A 20,130-nucleotide genomic window follows, 5' to 3' on the forward strand; every position below is an offset into this window, starting at 1 on the left:
CACCTCCCTCAGGTTCCGGTGCAGGGAGAAATCGCAACCATTTTTGGCCTCAAGCAGCCCCCGTCTGATGGCATCTCCTGCCACTCAAAACCAGAGAGGTGGAGCCTGAAGCCTCATCCAATCAGCGGACGCTGATATGGAAGTTGCCCAATCAGACAGGAGCCTGTAGTGCGTGGTCGACTTCCGGACTCTGACGGGGCCTTTGCCTCCTGCGCCTGCGCACAGAGCTGGCTGTGTTGTCTCCGCTGTTCTGTCCTGCTGTCAGGGAGGCCTCCGTGTCTCTGCCTCAGCTTCTGTGGCTCTGTGACCTGCAGATCCTGGGAGAACTGTAGGGAGGACGCCGGGACACCCAGAAGCCGTGAAATGGTGAGTATGCGGGCAGGTGTCCCGAGCGGGGGAGGGTGGTGGTACCGGATGAACTGGCTGTAGCGGGACTGGCCTCCCAGTTAGCTCCCAGCCTGGACCGGTCTCCGCCGGCGATTCGAATCAATCCCCTCGGCGCAGGGTGGGACTGAACCAGGATCCTGGGATCCTGTCCCTGCGTCGACCTCGTCCGCAGGAGCCCTCTCTGGACACTTCCGCGCAGCCCCGCAGTATACGGATGCTGGGAGGGTCGTGGGAAGGATCCGATCTACGTGCGGGGTCGGAGTGTGTTGGGGGGACTGTGGTCCTGGGCCCCAGTCTCTCTCTCCTCTCCAAGGTTAAACGGGGTCTTCGTCACGACCTTAAGGATGCACTTGGGCAAACAGCGGGTCGTGAATGCAGAAGCCCCAGCCAGGACTTGTGGTGTGGGGTTCCCGGAGGGACTGGAAGGAAAGGCTTTTATAAGGTGCAGGGGGAAGCCTGCCACGTGCAGTTGCTGTTTGTTTATAGCCATGCAGTCGCCTTATTTGGAATATCCATGTAGAAAGTCCCTGGGTATGTAGTCAGGTTCATTGGCAGTTTGTATAACTGGGTCCAAACCCCGTTCTGCTCGGCGCATGACAGCCAATAAGTCAAGACAAGGAGTTAGAGCAATGGCTGTGACTTTATTTAGGAGTGCCATTGAAACCGAGAAGATAAGGGGCCGCGTCCTACACACCCCTTTTGGGTTGTGTATACTTTTTTTGGTTTTTATTCAGGCTCGAGGGACAAAGGAAGCTGAGATCAAGAGGTGACTTCTGGGCACCAGGGGGGGAGTACTGGGAAGTCTCTTTGTCCTTGGTTCGTGTTCTTTTTGTTCCTTTATTTAACAAAACAGACTTAGTGCACATATTCCTCCTTTCCCAGAGATAGTCTGGACAGCTGCATACTTGCTCTTACCTCATATTTCCAGCCTTTCAAAATTATTTTAGCTACGTGCAAGCACGAACTGAGGCGAGAAAACCCTCTACTTCTAATTTCAGTTAGTTATGTTCGTCTTTTGACGTTTCACAGTTACATTTGTGGTTGGAAAGGTCTAAGTTCTGTTTTCCTCTAATTAGTAATTTTCAAGAAATTTATTTGAGTTAGCTAGGTTACTGGTTTTCGTGCATTTTCAGACACATTGCTGGTCTTGAGAGGAAAAGGCAGAAATGATTTCTGTCCTGTGGGTTATCTGCCACTTGTGAAGGAAGGACAACTATCCCAAAGGACAAAGAAAATCCACCTTAGAAAAAAGGTGTAAGGTTCCACAGAGAAAAAAACTCCTCAGGCACACAGGAGACCAAGTGCAGTGTCTCCCCGAGCGGGTGGTCACCAAGCAAGTGAGAGACGAGGATGGGCGTGGGGACATGTCCCAAGTGACACAATGGCCTTCCTTGAGTCAAACATGTCTGTGTCAGTCAGCACTTCCCCTACATGGGTTTGTCACCTTGGAAAGATTCATTCACTTATTTCTACTTTAGTTTTTCATTAACTATAAAATGTATTTTATCAGTAGGTATTGAAAAGTTTTAAACATTTTTGAGGAGCTCAGGCAATCCTCTCACCTCAGCCTCCCAAAGTGCTGGTATTATAGACGTGAGCCACCGTGCCCAGCCATTAAAAAAATCTTATTTACCTTTTTTATTTTGCAGAGTGAGTGTAGTAAGATTCTGAGGTCTGTTCTAAATAGTGTGATTTGAACCAGAATCTGAAGGCATTGCTTTGGAATTTCTTCCTGGGGAAAAAATAGAGAAAATTTCTTTCTCATTATGGCTGTGAAAAGTCAATAAATTTCCACAAGAAAGTATAGTAGATTAATTGTTAAATTACATAGATTTATAAACATCAGTTTTTCTTTATTTGTAGAGTGAAGAATTTGTGACAGTGGATAAATGTTCTATATCCTGTTATCTGGGTTTAATGCTAAATTTTATGGGACAAAACTTGGCAACTACTGGAAGTGTTCACATGTGATTAATAGTTTATAAAATGATTTGCTATCATGAAAGTAATCGCATGTTTATTGTCTGAAAGAGATACAGACTTTTGCTTTTTCTGATTATGTATGTAATATAAGTGCCTTACAAGTTGCTGCACTTCATAATCATAAACACTGAGTTTGAGTGATTTTTTGCTGGGTGTTTCCTCATTTGAACTAAGTGAATGGCCTTAATTAGGAAGCAGACACATAGACCCAGAGATTCCAAGGAGTAGTCAGTCCTGATCTTACGAAAGGAAATCATGAATGCTCAGGTCATTCTTCTAAGGGAGCCTCCCCTGTAGATGCACTTGCTTGTTTATAGCAATCAAGGAAGGAAGTTGCTGCTAGTGAGAAAAGCCACAGGGCCTTGGAAAACTGTGGGTTCTCAGGGAGACGTGGTCAGGGTTGGGATGAAAATGGGAGATGTGATACTCTTTTGGAAGGTGTACTTGTTATTGTTCTGTGGCTGTTTCTAGACATTGTCAAATAAAAAATCCAGTTTGGGTTAAAATAACTTTATGATAAAGGAGTATTACAATAGAGTGAAAGCACTAGCTGTAGGATCTGCAAGTATCTCAGAGTTAAGGCTGCAAGGGGCTTTCTTCTGTGGGAAGAAGCAAAAAAGATCTGAGGGGGAAGGACAGGATGGAGAGTGGCACCAGGAGATCCTAGTTCAGAGACTGTTCACCCTCAAGTTGGCCTGTTCTTACGAGTGACATGAAGAGAAGTGTGTGTTGACTCAGACTGAGGGTGGGTCAGAGTTCAGGGTCCTAGAGGAAGAGGAACACATAGTGTTTTGTTCTGACCACTGAGACAAAAGTGTTCATCCAATTGTTTATGAGTCAGAAAATGGGAAATTGCAGTATCTTTGTCTGGCTTTAAGATAGAGAAAAAGGGAGCATCACCTAAGTTATAATGGGAAGGGGGTCTCTGTTGTAGTAAGCTGCTGTTGCCAAATACAAAGGATGGGTTTTCCTCAACCACAGCTATTTATTAGAATTCCCTCCTCACCCATTTTCCCTGGCACTATCCCTTGCCTTATACATCTTTTTCACTTGGCAATTTCTGAGTTGTAGCCTTTATAATAAACTGGTAAAAATAAGTAAACTGTTTTGCTAAGTTGTGTGAGTAGTTCCATCAAATTATCAGACTTGGTGAGGGGTAAAAGGAGCGACTGGTTAATAAGCAGTTTCTCAGAAGCATAGATCACCCTGGGATTTGCAACTGTTATCTACAGTGGGGGCAGTGTTGTGAGACAGCCCTGAACTTGTGGGGTCTGTGCTAACTCTGGATAGTGACAGAAGTGAATTGTTAGACAACCAGTTGGTGTTAGATAATTGGTTGGTGTCCAGCCACACATTTGGTGTTCAAAAAAAGACGTTACAGGTGAAAATCTTAAACTACTCCTGGTGTTTGGTTCCTGATAAGAATTGAGACTCTGGAGGATGGATCATTTTCACACTCTGAGGAGGGGACGGTAAAGTGTGTGGCGCTCCCAGAATTAAATTCCCAGTTGCTCAGATTTCCCTCAGTCACTGACTGGTAGTAAGCCACCCAGGGTTACATCTTACACTGACAGTGGTCCCCAGACTTGGGAACATAATGAGCCTTTTGAAGATGTAGTTTCATGTGAACTATGGGTGAAACAGGCTGCTTCCCTGAGCTGCTATCCTTTTGTGTGTGTGTGTTTATAAAATCTTTCTGCCACATAATTCCAGTTTATCCATGTATTTAAGAATTGTATTCCATGATTTGAGTATAAGATGCATATTTTTTTAGTTAGAAATCTGAGTGGATTGTGTGATGTGATCTGAAGAAGCAAAGGTAATAATTTAAATAAATGATTTGTTTTATGCTATGTTTAAATAATAAGAATATAACCCTTCATGGCCACACCATCAGTTGACACTAGGATTCCTTTTTTTTTTTTTTTTTTTGAGTTGGAGTCTCACTACGTCGCCCAGGCTGGAGTGGCACATTGGCACTCTCATGGCCACCACAGCCTTGACCTGCTGGGCTCAGATGAGGCACTAGGATTCTTATCCAGATGAGATTTGCTCCAGTTTTCTGGTACTTGGATAAAGAACGAGGAGGAGGTCTGGAGAAGCAAACTGATAAGTAAACCACATGGCCTCCAGAAAAAAATAGATGAAGCAGTCAGGTTTCCTACAGTCGAAAAAGTGTCCATCTGTTGTAAGCGTTTGCATTAACTGCATGTGGAACATGGTTAATAAAATGCACATTTAAACAGGATGGCAGTTACTGCCCAGAATAACTCAGGAAGGTCTGAATAAAGAATAATTAGAACAGTCTTACACCCTAGGATGCCAAAATAAAAGAAAGAAAGACAATATAAATATACTAATAGAGATTACAGAGCATGGAAGATATCTGTAGCTGGAATTCTGCATAAAACGTATATTTCCTCATTATTTGATTTAGACTACAATTTACTATATTTTTGGCCAACATCACAGCACTGCTGTTGTGTCATTTGTGTGTCTTGGCACCTAATACCAATTTGTCCTATTGCAGTTCATATAATTTTATTTACTTGATTAAGGTGCCTGCTGACAGATTTTTTTTTTTACTATAAACTTAATTTTTTATTATTAATAAATACCTTGGGGAGATTTACCAAAGATTATCAAATTTAATCTGGAACCTCTCCTTTCTTAGATTCTATTTGCATATAGCTTGCTTTGAAAAATGAAGACTCTCATCTTTGTTTACTGGTCAGATAAACTGAGATAAACCCAGGGCAGATCAATGCCTTTAGCCCAAGAGTTTGAGACTAGCCTAGGCTATATAGCCAGACATTATTTTTTTAAACAATTCAAAAAAAATTAGCTGGGAATGGTATGTGCCAGTAGTCAGCTAATTGGGAAGCTAAGGAGGGTGGAGCCTTTCAGCCCAGGAGGTCGAGGCTTCAATGAGCTGTGATTGTGCCACTGAACTCCAGCATGGGTGACAAAGTGAGCCTTAAAGAAGTGGAAAAACTCAGGCTTTATTCCAGATCTCCTGAATCAGAATTTGTATTTTGACCATATTCAGTCCATTGTTATATACATTAAAAGTTAAGAGGGACGTTCCAACTCACTCTGAGTTTTCCATCTAACCATTATATACAACTTACCCTGTGTGATGTAAACGTAGCCTCAAAGATGTATATGCCTGTATTGGTGCCCATATTTTATACTTTATCATTCACAAAAGGTGTCTATACTACCTGGGTGGATCTTATCTCATCCTTTTTCCTCAGAGTTAAAGAATATATTAGAGAATATTTCTGTGTTAAAAATTACCTTTTTGAATAATTCTCGTCATCATATAAGTTAGATCCTCTTCTCGTCACTTGCTCATTTCACCTAGAGTTAAATTAAGATTTCTGCCCATGGCCACTTGGTAAATATGCTTTTTTGTTGTTTTCAGGGGCTTTTGACATTCAGCGATGTGGCCATAGACTTCTCTCCGGAGGAGTGGGAATGCCTGGACCCTACTCAGCGGATTTTGTACAGGAATGTGATGTTAGAGAACCACCAAAACCTGGTTTCCCTGGGTGAGAAGAATCTCAGCATATAATTTCTATTCCATACTAAGGATGTCATATCCTTCTTTTATAGAATGTTTTCTGGGAGTTTTTGCTTTGCACAAATGAGTTTCAGATTCTTGCTTTCAGGGAAAACTGGGTGATTTGTTGGTATTTTTACATGAACCTTTTTTCTTTTTGAAACTAATCTATATTCTTTGCAATTTTAGTGGTAAACCCAGAAATTTAGTGGTATAAAATATTGTTACCTACACCTTCAAATCCAATTGCTGCCATCAATTTTGGATTCACTAGTACTGGACAATGGAGTTGAGGTCCCACAAATTTAAAATACTTCCTAAATGTTCTACAGGTTCTGCTGGGTAACAGCATTTTGGGATTAATTTTCTGGAATCTTATATAATATATTCTCTACTGAGAACAGTACTAGGTTTGCAATTGGAGAATCCCAGCAAGAGTCATGTTACTGTTTCTAATAAAACAGGCCTTGCTATCTCCACGCCGGACCTGATCATGTGTCTGGAGCAAAGGAAAGAGCCCTGGAATGTGAAGAGACAGAACACAGTACCCAAACCCCCAGGTATGTGGAAGTGAATAAAGCAGATGACACAGGTCAAGCAGGAAGCAGAGCTTGAAATGTGGTTTGGGAAGGTGGTCTGCTCCAATGGAAATGGTTTCTGAGAAACCTAGGATTCTTTCTCTTGCTGTCACAAAGTGACATCTATTGTTTTATGCTCTGAAATTCTCCAATAAGCTCTACTTTCTTTTCTGTGATCTTCTTTCAGAGTTATGGGGAAATCAAAGTCATCATAATGGTTTATAAGGGACATTCTGTTCCGACTGCTGTTCGGTTGCTTTTGGAGACATGGGAATATCTGTTTATCTTTTAGAAACTCCATGTAAAACTATTTTTAAATTATTTTTGCATCATGTTTGCAATATGTGAGAGTAATAGTGATTTTTAAAAAATTTGATTCAGAAATTCCAGAAACACCGTGGACAGATGTTAAATGTTTTCTGCATCATGATTTCCTATCCTAGGGAGGTTTCAAATAAGATTTTGTAGAAATTCATACTCAATAATTTTGTCAGAACTTACACTATCTCCCTAAATATAAGGAGGCCTAATATTATTTTACTTTAACATTTTATATTTTAAGTATGAATACTGGTAGTTTAAACTCTAAATGCCCAACTTTCTAAAGTATCCTATGTCACTTAGAACATTTGTAAACATATATTAAACTCCACATGTTACCTTGTTTCTTAATAAATCTTACCTTATAATTTTCATTTTTTTTTTTTAGTATGAAGCTTAGGACTGGGTCATATATATATATACACACATGCATATATATGTTTATGTATGGGTAGGTTTAACGTGTATTTTTCAGAAATAAAAATTGTATAACCATATATTTATTGTGTACAATGTAATGATTTGATCTGTTTACACACTGTGAGATGTGAATACAATCAAGTTAGTGAACATATCTATCACCTTACATAGTTACCCTTTTTATTTTTGGTAAACAAGACAATGTCTACTATTTTAGCTAACTTTTAAAGGGTACAGCATTAATATTAACTGTGGTCACCAGGTTATACATTAGAACCCTTCAAACTCACTTATAACTGAAATGACTCAGGAGTGGAGCGTTGCCACTGCAGCTGCCACCTCGGGAGCCAGTGAGCTGTCGCACTGCTCTGGGCGCCTCCAGGGAGGGAGCCCTGAGAATGGAGGGAGGGACCGGCCGAACGTGGAATGGAGGCCAGTGGGTGCCCAGCGCATGCGTGGCAGCCTATCGCCCCAATAAAGTCTGCTTTGACAAAAAACAACCCCTGAAATTTTGTACCCTTTAAACACCATCTCCCATTTTTTCCATCTGCAGGCCCTGGCAACCACCATTGTGTTTTCTGCTTTTATGAGTGCAATCTTTTTTGATTCCACTGCTTAAATAAGGTCACATAATATTTGTTTGTGTGTGCCTGCTTATTTCATTTAGCATAATGTCTTAGTTTCATCCAAGATGTTGAAATGCCAAGATTTTTGATTCTTTATGGCTAAATCATGTTCTATTATGTATATATACACATTTTCTTAATCCAGTCAGCATCTACAAACATTTAGGTGGTTTTCACAGCTTGACCATTGTGACAAATGCTTCAGTTCATAGGGGTGTAGATAATTCTTTCAGATACTAATTTTATTTTCTTTGGTTATATACACAGAAAAGGGATTCTTGGATCGTGTGGTAGTTTATTTTATTTTTAAAAAATGTTTATGATGGTTTTCATAATAAGTATGCCAATTTATAACTCATCAGGAGTGCACAGGATTTCTTTATCTTCACATCCTTGTCAACACTTATCTTTTTCCTTGTTAATATTAGCCTTCCTTATGGGTGCAAGATGATTCCTCAACATTTTGTTGATTTGAGATTACCTGGTGATCGGTGATGTTGAGCACCATTTCATATACTTGTTGGTAATTTGTGTGTCTTCAATGGAAAAATAACTATTCTTGGCCTATTTTTCAGTCAAGTGATTACCATTTAATTGTTTTATCCTTAGATTTGTATGACTTCCCTGTATATTTTGATTATTAACCTCTTATCAGATATATCTCATATATATGATTTGCAGATATTTTCTCTTATCCTGTAAGCTTTCTTGTTTGTTGTGCAAAAACTTTTTAGTTTGATGCAGTCCAACTTGTTCATGCTTGCTTTTGTTTCTGTACTTTTAGTTTCATATCAACAAAATCATTGCCAAAACCAATATTAATGAGGTTTTCCAAATCTTTTCTTGTAAGATACTTTGTTTTCTGAGTTGGAGTCTCTTTCTGTCACCCAGGCTAGAGTGCAGTGGAACAATCAAGGTTCACCACAGTGTTGAGCTTCTGGGGTAAGGTGATCATTCCAAGCCTCAGCCTCCAGTAGCTGGGATTATAGGCTGGTGCCACCATGCCTTTATAAATTTTCTTTTTTTTTTTTTGTAGAAATGAGGTCTCGCTATACTGTATTGCCTAGGGTGGTCCTGAACTACTGGGCTCAGGAAATCTTCCTGTCTCAGTCTCCCCAAGTGCTGGGATTACAAACATGAGCCACCACATCTGGCTGATACTGTTCTATGTAAGCTAACATAATGTCCACAGAATTTATTCTTACTATAACACATAGATTTTCTTTTTTAAGGATTAATAATATAGTGTTGTATGTATATATGCCACATTTTCTCCATTCATTCATTGAGGGATATTTAGGTTGTTTTTCTTTTGGCCTTTGTGAATAATGCTCCAGTAAATGTGGGTGTGCAAATATCTCTCTGAGGTCTGCTTTGCATACTTTGGTTAGATACCTAGAAGTGTGATTGCTGGATCATAGAATAATTTTATTTTTAATAAAACTTTCATATTACTTTTCATAGTAGCTGCATCATTTTTCTCTCTCAGCAACTGCACAAACATTTCAAGTTCTCTACATCTTTGGCATTTGTTATTTTGTTTGTTTGATAGTGGCCATCCTGATGGGTGTGAGGTTGTGTGTCAGTGTGCTTTTCCTTTACATTTCTCTCAGTGTTTGTTATTTTCAACATCTTTTGAAATGATTGTTGGTGTCATTTGTATCTCTTCTTTGGAGAAATGTCTGTTCACTTCTTCACCCATTTTTTAATCATGTTATTAAATTTTTGTTGTTGAGTTTTAGGAGTTAGTTGTATATTCTGAATTTTAATTTCTGTCAAATATGTAAATAGTAAATATTTTCTCTCATTCTTTAGGAGACATTTTTATGGAATTGAATGTCTCCTATCATATCAAGTTTTTTTTTTGTACTTTTACTAGTTAGTTCCATTTTACTCTTCTTTAGGCTTATGCTTTTGATGTCGTATCTAAGGAAGCATTGTTATGGCCAGGGTCTTAATCTCTACCCTGTATTTGACTAAAAATTTTGCAGTTGTATTTTTTCCATTTAAGTATTTAATCATTTTAGATAGTTTTTATATGTAATGCAAGAGTCCATCTTTATTTATTTCTCTCTGGATAGCCAGTTTTCCAACACCTTTGTTGAAGGAGAAGTATTTTCCCTATTGTGTATTCATGGCAACCGTGTCAAAGATTATTTAATTATATTCATAAGAGTTTATTTTGTGCTATTCTCTTCTGTTCCATTATCTGTTTTTCTTTCTGCATGCCAGTCCCATTTTGTTTTTATTCCTGTAAATTTGTAATATGTTTTAAAATCAGGAAGTGTGATACCTCTAACTTGTTCTGCTTTGCTAAGTCTGTTTTGATCATTTATAAAGCCTTGAGATTCTATGTAAATTTTAGGATAAAAAATATTTTTACGAAAAAAGTATCATTTGAATTTTCATAGGAAATACATTGAGTTTGTATATCACTGTGGGTAGAATCAACATCTTAATGATGTTAAATCTTGTGACTTTTTTTGAGTTAGGGTGGCACGATCATGGCTCAGCATAGCCACCACCTTCTGGGCTCAAACAAGAGGGAACTCTTCAGCCTCCCAAGTAGCTGTAATGACAGGTGTGTGCCACCATGCCTGGATAATTTTTTTTTTAATTTTGTTTGTAGAGATGAGATCTTGTTATGTTACCCAGGCTGGTCTCAGATTCCTAAGCTCAAGAGACCCCCCCGCCTTAGCCTCCCAAGCTCATCTTGACCTTCTGGGCTCAAGCAATACATTTGCCTCAGCCTCCCAAGGTGCTGAGCCACCGCACGCACCCAGTTATATATTCTGACTCTTCAACAGGAATGTAAGAGTGTTGCTTAAGTTGCGTGTGTTTTAGAATTTGCTTGTTTTCCTTTCACTTTTAGTTTCTAGTTGTATTTTCTTGTGGTCAGAAAAAAATACATTGTATAAGTTCAGTCTTTTTGATGTGATAAAACTTATTTTGTGTCCTAATACATTGTCTAACTTGTAGAGTGTGTCATGTGCAATTGCATACATTGTGTATTAAGCTACTGTTGACTGGAGTATTTTGTATATGTCTTTAAGTCTAATTGGTCTTCAGTGTTGTTTAAGTTCTCTTTTTTTAATGATCTCTTTTCTGGCATTTCAATTCATTATTGAAAGTGAGGTATTGAATTATTTCACAGTTATTGTGCTGCTGTGTATTTTTTTGCTTTATTTTCTCAATATTTGCTTCATGTATTTGGGAACCCTTATATGAGTTGTATCTGCTATAAGTTCTTAGTAAATTGACTTTTTAAATTATTATGTATTATTCTTTGTTTCTTGTGACAGTTTTTTGCTTTCCATGTTTTCTTTAACCACATTACACTTATTTTTTCTTTCTTACTGCCTTCCTTTGTATATTTTTATTTTTGTAGTGGCATGTCTTGATTACTTTCTCATTACCTTTTGTGTATCTTCTATAGTAATTTTCTTTGTGATTTCTGTGACAAATGGGGAGTACATAAAACATCTTTTTTTTTTTTAACGAGTTGCAGTCTCACTATTGCCCAGACTGGAATGCAGTGGCATTCTATGGCCACCACAGCCTCTACCTGCTGGACTCAGGTGATCCTTCTGCTTCTGTCTTCCAAGTAGCTGGAACTACAGGTACGCGTTACCATGCCCAGCTACTTTTAAAAAAATTTATTGTAGAGATGAGGCCTCACCAAGTTGCCCAGACTGGTCTTGAACCCATGGGCTCAGGCAATCCTCTCACCTCGGCCTAACAAAGTGCAGGGATTATGGGGTTTATAGTATCATATTGTGTGTCTGTTAACAAAGGTATGTGCAAATTTTTTGTTTTAAAAAACTTCTATACCAGATTATGAGCATTTTTGGCACCATCATTGTGATAGCAAAGCGTTTTCTCATAATGCTCATAATCTGGTATAGAAGTTTTTTAAACCAAAAAATTTGCACATACCTTTGAATATATACTTATCATTGGCAGAGCTTTACATTTTTATGTGGTTTCATGATGCTGTTTACCACTGCTTTATTTTTCAAGAGAAAGGACTCCCTTGAGCATTTATTGTAGGGCTTTTCTAGTGGTGACAAATACCCTCAGCTTTTGTTTATCTTTGTAAATCTTTATTTTTTATTTTTGTACTACAGTTTTTCCAAGTCTAGTACAATTGAGTCCTTATCTGTGAATTCTTCATCTGTGCATTCAACAAACCGGAGATAAAAAATGTATTGTAAAAGGTAGATTGTTATATTCTGTCATCAGAATATTGGTCTACCTGATGCTGTTTGATAAGCCCCATAGTCTATATACATTTTATATTATTTTTATTTGTTTTGCTTTCCTGAGTCAATATTTATAATTAATATGCTTTTAATTTTCTGATTCTTTTTTCTGCTTGACTAAGACTGTTATGCTCCTCAGGTAAATTTTTTAAAACTCAGTTATTATATTCTTCAGCTCCACAGTTTTATTGTGTTCTTCTTTGCAGCTTTGTCTTTTTATTGCTATTCTGATTTTCTTCATACATCATTTTTCTCTCTCTTTCTTTCTTTTTTGTTTTTCTGTGTTCTATTTAACTTACTGAACATGTTTATGATGGTTATTTTAAATTCTTTGTCAGATAATGCATAGATCTTCATTTCTTTAGGGTATATTTCTGATTATTTATTTTGTTCCTTCAGCTGAGATATGTTTTCTGGATATATGCCCTGAGATCATTTTATGAGATTTGGAAGTTAAAATGCAACTGCCTATTCCAGTAATTAATAGTCTGATTTTTTACAAGGGAAGGCTGACATTGATCAGCTGGGCTATAGATTCTGTGTGTTGACATGTGTATTTTCTGAGTTCAAGAGATTGTCCTCTGTTTCATTTTCGGATCCCATAATCTTTTATTTTCACAGTATACTATCTTTGGTATTGCAGCTTTTCTGGTGTTATAAAAAGCATTTACTTTTCTTATCATTTGTCACAAGCCTGTCATCCTCAATACTCTATCATTTTCTAAGGCACTCCATGTCAAGGTGAAAACCAGTCAACAGACATCTCCATAAAAAGCCAAAACTTTGAAAACATGATCCACTATTCTTGGACTCTCCTGAGGAAAATACTAAGAGTTGAGAGTTTTCTTCTGAGCCCACTGTGTTGTACTGGAGAACAGGAGTTCATGTAATAGACAGTCTCTAAGCCATGTCTAGTCACCTTTCTGGAGAAAAGGAAAAAGCCCTTGAATATAAAGGGAGAGAAGAAAATAGCTATACACTCAAGTAGAAAGGAATACATATGCATATGACACAGATGAGAGGTCCAAATGTCCAAGAAGAAGTCAGACTTTAAAATATGGATTGGGAAACTCTTCTTTAATGGAAATAATGTTTGAGAAGTCTAGGCTTCTATTGCTGACACAGAGAGACATTTTCTATTTATGCTTATGCTCTTCAATTCTATGACTTCTCTTTCCTTTGCAGTGCGCTTCCAGCACATTCACAGTGAGAGCCAAAGTTCTCCTCATGTGTTGTGAGGGACTGCATGGTCTGACTATTCTTCTATTGCTTTGGGGGTTTGGGGAAAATCTGGGCATATAAGTAGGGACCCCTATTTTAAAATCAGTTTATGCCTTATTTCTGAAGTATATAAGGGGAGTAGCGAAGTTATAGAGATTTGGTCCAGACATCTCAAGAAGACTGGGGACAGATAATGTCACATTTTTTCTGCATTGTAATATCCAATTCTGTAGTGGTTTCAAACATAACACTGCAGGAATTTAGACTGAGTAGTTTTATCAGAGCACAAAGGAATACATTAAATCAAATAATATTTAGCCTGTTATTATAATTTTTCTTTTTTTAGTATACTCTTAAAAATTAAAACTTTATTTTCCTTGGTGTATATACTGTAAAATAGCGTAATGTGTCAATTCACCTCACAGAATTCTTAAAGAACTAATATTGTAGGTGAACTTAAAACATTGCCAAGCATATAATGAATTCCCAATTGTTACTTCTTTTCTTTAAAGCTATCATTTCATAATTTTGTCTTTTCAATATAAACAATAACAGGACCATGCTTTATATAGTTACACTTTTTAGTTTGTGGTGTATTGGTATACCTGTAATTTTAGTTTGAAATGTTCTGAAATAATATGCTTGAATTTGCATATTATGTAAGAAGTGACTCAAATAATTAGTAAATCCCCCACATTTCTTTAAATGTTTACGTTTTACTTAAATTGAATGTGAAAATTTATTAGCATTTCCATCCACTCTTATTAACATGTATGTAAATAATAGTATGTATTCCCAATGGTTCATTTTTTGTTTGTTTGTTTTTGTTTTTGAGTTGGAGTCTTACTCTGTCGCCGAGGCTGGAGTACAGAGGCATGCTTATGGCCATTGCCGCCTTGACCTGCTAGGCTCAGGTGATCCTTCTGCCTCAGCCTTCCAAGTAGCTGGGACTACAGGCATACATCACCACACCTGGCTAATTTTTTGATTTATTGTAGAGATGAGGTCTTGCCAAGTTGCCCAGACTGGTCTCTAACCTGTGGGCTCAGGCAATCCTCTCACCTTGGCCTTCCAAAGTGCTGGGTTTATAGGCGTGAGCCACCACGCCCAGCCAACAAAGGTTATTAGAGAAAGAAGAGAGGAAAGAAATAGAGACATGCAAGACCTAACATGGGAGAGAGAAACTGTGCCAGCATTTAGAATTGCAAGGTTTTTCTCTGCTACTAAAAACTAGATTACTGCTTTCCGATTTGTGAGAACATAGTGGTATAGTAATGACATAATAAAGAAGATCCAGGAGTATCACTTAAATGTTTGTTCCTTTAAATTTCTCATCAAAACTTTTTATGAGTAATTATAATGCATTTTTTCCTAATCTAACTGCATGCCAGTAATTAAGAATGTCTGCTTTTCAAGGATGCTGAAACACAGTTGAAAATTGTAGTTATCTAAAATAAATTCTGCTTAAGCAGTTGCAGCTATGTTTATTTGGGATTATATGGGTTAGAATTCTCTTAATTTTATTCATTGATCTACTTACAATTTTATAGTTCTGTCATCATGTAGCATAGGCTTTTCTCATGTCAGTTAATTATGTTTATATATCAGTTAATTATAGTTAAAAATGATAACCTATTATTTTAGCTACCATTTTTAACTCTATGAAAACTCTGTTCCAATGAAGACAATGTGGGACAAAATTCAAATATGAATCAGAAATATGACTGTTGCCAACAAAATTATGTATGCATTTGTATGGTCTAAATTTCACCTGTGTTATGATGTGTATGTATTTTTTCTTTTTAAAAAATAATAAACAGGTTTTTATTTCTCTCATAACTTGTAAAATATGAACATTTATTCATTCAGCTAGTCTTCATTTGCAGGTAACTCCTTCATTGGGTCTCATAACTCCTTCATTGGGTCTCACATCCCTCTAAAATAATATACTATTTTTCCAGAAGCCAGTCAGCTTTTCATCATTCATTCTAAGTAATATCTAGTGACAAATTCCATAGGGACAAGAATGTGAACTCAGTGGTTACATACAATATGAAACAATTTCACCATGATTGCTGCAGCCTGGGATCCAGTAATGACCCAGTGTCCAAGGGCAGTAGCTATATTTATTTTTTTGTTGAGTGGTCAATGGTTGTTTATCTTGTGTGAGTAGTCATGAAAATTGGTTTAATTTCATCATATATTTATCAGTGAGTGTGTAGCATCTCTGTGTGAGTGAAACACTTTCATGATTGAAGGTAAATTTTGAAAAGCTTTTTTACTGTTCTCTCCTTTAGATATTATTTTGTATTTTTAATTGTAGTCAAAAAACATAACACTATTGACCATCTGAAAAAACCTTATGTATATAGTTCAGTACTGTTAAGTATACTCACGGTGTAATGCAACGTATTTCTGGAATATTTTCATCTTGCAAAACAAAACTCAGTACCCATGAAATTCTGCCTATCTATTTCTCCCTTCCCCTAAATTCTGAAAAGCTTATTATACTTTCTGTTTCAAGGAGTTTATTTACTTTAGATATGTGAGTGAAATTATGTGATATGTGCCTCTTGTTACTGGCTTATTTCACTTAGAATAATGCTCTCCAGACTTATGCTGACTGTAGGTACTACAAAATACCTTGTTTTTAAAAGGCCAAATAATATTTCATTGTTTTTGTATTCCAAATTGTCTTTTTTGATGAAAGAAGTTTGGGTTGTTTCCAACTGTTAGCTTTTGTGAATAATGCTGCAGTAAATACAGATATCCAAATAACTCTTCACTTGACTGTAAATGAAGGTTTTCTTTCTGTGCTGTTTTTTTAGTATATCTTTCTGCCTTTTCAATGGCACCAAACTGTTTTGATTGCTGTAGATTTGTAATAGGTTTTGAAATCAGAATGTGTCATACCTTTAAAGTTTTTTGTTTGTTTTTGTTTTTTAAGATTTTTTGCACTCTTCATGGACCCTAAAGTTTTTATTTGATTGTTAGGCTTGCTCTTCCTATTTGTACAAAAAATGACATGAGAAATTTGGTGGGAATTAAGTTGAATCTGTAGATCACTGGTTAGTATATACAACTTCACAATATTGAATTCCAACCTTTGTATAATATAAGAGCACGTTCAAGAGTATATTGCATAATTTCCACATATTCATAAATTTTCTGGTTTTCTATCTATTGATTTTGTAGTTATATTCTATTGATGTCCAAAAAGATAGTTTGTAAGATTTCAGTTTTTTAAAAATTATAAGTTTTTGTTTTGTGGCCTAACAAGTTATAATCCAGGAGAACAGTAGAATGAGCTATTGAGAAGACTATATTCTGCTGTTGTATGGAGTGTTCTATATACTGTGGATGTCAAAATAATGTATACGCCTTTGAAGTATGAGGTTCACTCAAAACGTGATGTTAATTAAATGAATACTAGTGTCCCAATGCAACAGGAAAGAGTCATAGAAAGTTGCAAAAGCACATGTTTATATTTTTTTCTTTTGTCTTCTTTAAACTCTAACCAAATTCTTTAAATTCTATAACGGAATGAAAAATTTCATGTACAATCATTGTCTGTGACTTTCAAATCTTATTTTTTGTTAGTTGAAGTGTTACTCTGTCACACAATCCTAAGTACAGTGGTACTCTCACAGCTACCACAGCCTCAACCTGCTGGGCTCAGGTGATCCTTCCACTTCAGCCTTCCAGTTAGCTGGATCTGCAGGCATGTGCTACTATGAATGACTAATTTTTTTATTTGTTGTAAAGATGAGGTCTTGCTATGTTACACAGGCTGGTTTCAAACTCCTGGGCTATGGCAATCCTTATGTCTCAGCCTTGCAACATGCTGAGATTACAGGTATGAGCTTGTGGGCCCAGCCTAAATGTAAGTAAAAATGTATCTGTGAGTATGTTTGTGTTTATTCTAGTTTGAGTGTATTAATCTTGATTTTACTGTTTTTCTTAAGTACAATTTGGGAAATTCTCAGACTTTTTTGAATTTTTCAGCTCCACACACTCTGTATTTTTAACAGTTTTTGTCTTTTTTTAATATTGTTTTTATTGAGTTGGAATCTCATTGTGTCACCCAAGCTAGAGTGCAGTGGCATGCTCATGGTCACCACAGTCTTGATCTGCTGGGCTCAGGCGATCCTTCCACTTCAGCCTTCCAAGTAGCTGGAACTACAGTTGTGTACCACCACACCCAGTTAATTTTTTGGTTTACTGTAGAGAAGAAGTCTAGCCATGTTGCCCAGGCTTGTCTTGAACTCATGGGCTTCTGTCTCCCAAAGTGCTGTGATTGCAGGCATGGTTCTCCATGCCCAGCTTTGATATTCTTGTTTCCTTGGGTTATCTTTATTCTTGTTTAGCTTATTAACTATCATCAATGTGGAGTTTAAAAAAAAATTCTGTCAGGGAATGTATATATCTCCATCTCTTTGGGGTTAATTTCTGGTTTTTTGTTGTTGTTCCTTTTATGGGATCATTTCCCCCTGATTCTTATATGCTTTGTGATACTTTCTTGACATTTTGGCATTTTTTAAAGGAGCTACCTGTTGTAATCTTTATGTAGTTGTTTTGTCTAGATAAATGTGATACTGATTATTAAATTAGAGATTCTGAGGTTCTTTTATACCTGTTCTCAGCATGTGTCTTCTCTGGAATTATACATCTATTCTTCCACTTAAATCGTTAACATGTTTCTTCTCTAGGGCTCATGGTTATTTGCTATACCTGTGGTGTTTCTATGGTACTGCAGTCTCACTGCCACTGAAATAATCATTTATCCTTAGTCTGAACAGACCCAACCTGTCATCCAAAGTATGCCACCATCTCCTTCAGCATTTCGTGTAAGGCGAGACATAAACAGTTTTTGAGTAAATTCCCGAATGGCAAAAGTCTGGACTCATGTTCAGTGTTCTCCTTTCCTGAGGAAGGAACCTGGAGTTGAGCGTTTTTATCTGATTACATCATGCTGTATTGTAAAGGAAGAGAGTTTATAAACTTTCTCTTCCAGGTAACTCTTCTTGACCATGTGCTCACTCGGGATTCTGCAAATGCTTACCTGTTTTATTGAGTTCTCACAAAGGCAGTTTGGTCAGTATTATGTGAAGTTCATATATTTATAATGAAACGAGGATCTGTGATTTTAATTTTACCATCTTGCTAATGTCCTTAGCATGATATAATTTTATGTTAGATTTGTAAGATATATTTACCTGCATCTCCTAAGTGGGATAAATTCTTATTTTAATTATTTTTAGTTGTGACTTCTCACTACACTGATGGTCTTTTGTCAACAGAAAGCACAGAAGAGTCACTCACAAGGGTGACATTGGAAAGCTATGGAAGATTTGGCCTTAAGAATTTATACTTAAGGAAAGATTGGGAAAGTGTGAATGAAGGTGAAGGGCAGAAAGAAGGTTATATTGTGCATAACCATTACAAGTGTAACAAATGTGGGAAGATTTTTCATCAAAGCTCCAAATTTATTATTCATCAGAGCACCCATATTCCAGAAATAGCCTACAAATTTGATGAATATGGCAAAATATTGAACCAGTTCTCAAAATGTACTCAACATGAGAGAATTAATATTGGAGGAAATGTTCACAGCTGTAATATATGTGGGAATATGTTTAGTAAATCATCAAATTCAAAGAATCATGAAAAAATTCATCCTGGAGAGACAACATTCAAATGTGAAGAATGTGACAAAACCTTTAATTGGCACTCAAATATTATTCAACATCAGAGAATTTATACTGAAGAGAAATCCTACAAATGGGAAGAATGTGGCAAAATCCTAAACTCTCATAAAGGATTTGCTGCACATATGACTATCCATACAGGAAAGAAACCATACAGATGTAAAGAATGTGACAAATTCTTTTGTTCCCATTCAAAACTTGCTCAACATATCAAGATACATACTAGAGAAAAACCCTACAATTGTGAAGAATGTGGCAAAGCCTTTAATCGGTACTCAACACTTATTCAACATAAAAAAATCCATACTGGAGAGGAACCCTACAAATGTGAAGAATGTGGCAAAGCTTTTCATTGGTACTCACGTCTTATTCAACATCAGAAAATCCATACTGGAGAGAAACCCTACAAATGTGGAGGATGTGACAAAGCCTTTAATAGGTATGCACATCTCGTTCAGCATCAGAGAATCCATACTGGAGATAAACCCTACAAATGTGGAGAATGTGATAAAGCCTTTAATCAGTATACACATCTTATTCAACATCAGAGAATCCATACTGGAGAGAAACCCTACAGATGTGAAGAATGTGAAAAAGCCTTTAGTTGTTACTCATATCTTATTCAACATCAGAGAATCCATACTGGAGAGAAACCCTACAAATGTGGAGAATGTGAAAAAGCCTTTAATCAGTACACACATCTTCTTCAACATCAGAGAATCCATACTGGAGATAAACCCTACAAATGTGGAGAATGTGACAAAGCCTTTAATCAGTATGCACATCTTATTCAACATCAGAGAATCCATACTGGAGAGAAACCCTACAAATGTGGAGTATGTGACAAAGCCTTTAGTTGTTACTCATATCTTATTCAACATCAGAGAATCCATACTGGAGAGAAACCCTACAAATGTGGAGAATGTGACAAAGCCTTTAATCGATATTCAACTCTTATTCAACATCAGAGAATCCACACTGGAGATAAACCGTACAAATGTGAAGAATGTGGTAAAGCCTTTAATCGGCACTCAACTCTCGTTCAACATCAGAGAATTC

At 37.0% G+C, this 20,130-nt stretch overlaps 1 protein-coding gene across 2 annotated transcripts in view; it reads left to right on the top strand.

Annotated features, from left to right (window-relative positions):
- The first annotated feature begins 245 nt into the window (after positions 1-245).
- Positions 246-20,130, top strand: part of LOC103252466 (zinc finger protein 736-like) — a 31,170-nt gene continuing 11,285 nt past the window's right edge. Inside the window, exons 1-3 of one of the 2 annotated variants that reach the window (XM_021709119.1) lie at positions 246-366; positions 5,798-5,924; positions 6,400-6,495. In XM_021709119.1, the coding sequence (XP_021564794.1) occupies positions 364-366; positions 5,798-5,924; positions 6,400-6,495 (226 nt within the window). In that variant the 5' untranslated portion in view covers positions 246-363. Of the gene's footprint in view, positions 367-5,797; positions 5,925-6,399; positions 6,510-20,130 lie in introns of those variants that run through there. The other variant, XM_021709120.1, reaches the window with a different exon arrangement.

The sequence above is a fragment of the Carlito syrichta genome, unplaced genomic scaffold (assembly GCF_000164805.1).
Source record: "Carlito syrichta isolate Samal-C Ts95f unplaced genomic scaffold, Tarsius_syrichta-2.0.1 Scaffold160690, whole genome shotgun sequence".
NCBI classification, from domain to species: Eukaryota; Metazoa; Chordata; class Mammalia; order Primates; family Tarsiidae; genus Carlito; species Carlito syrichta.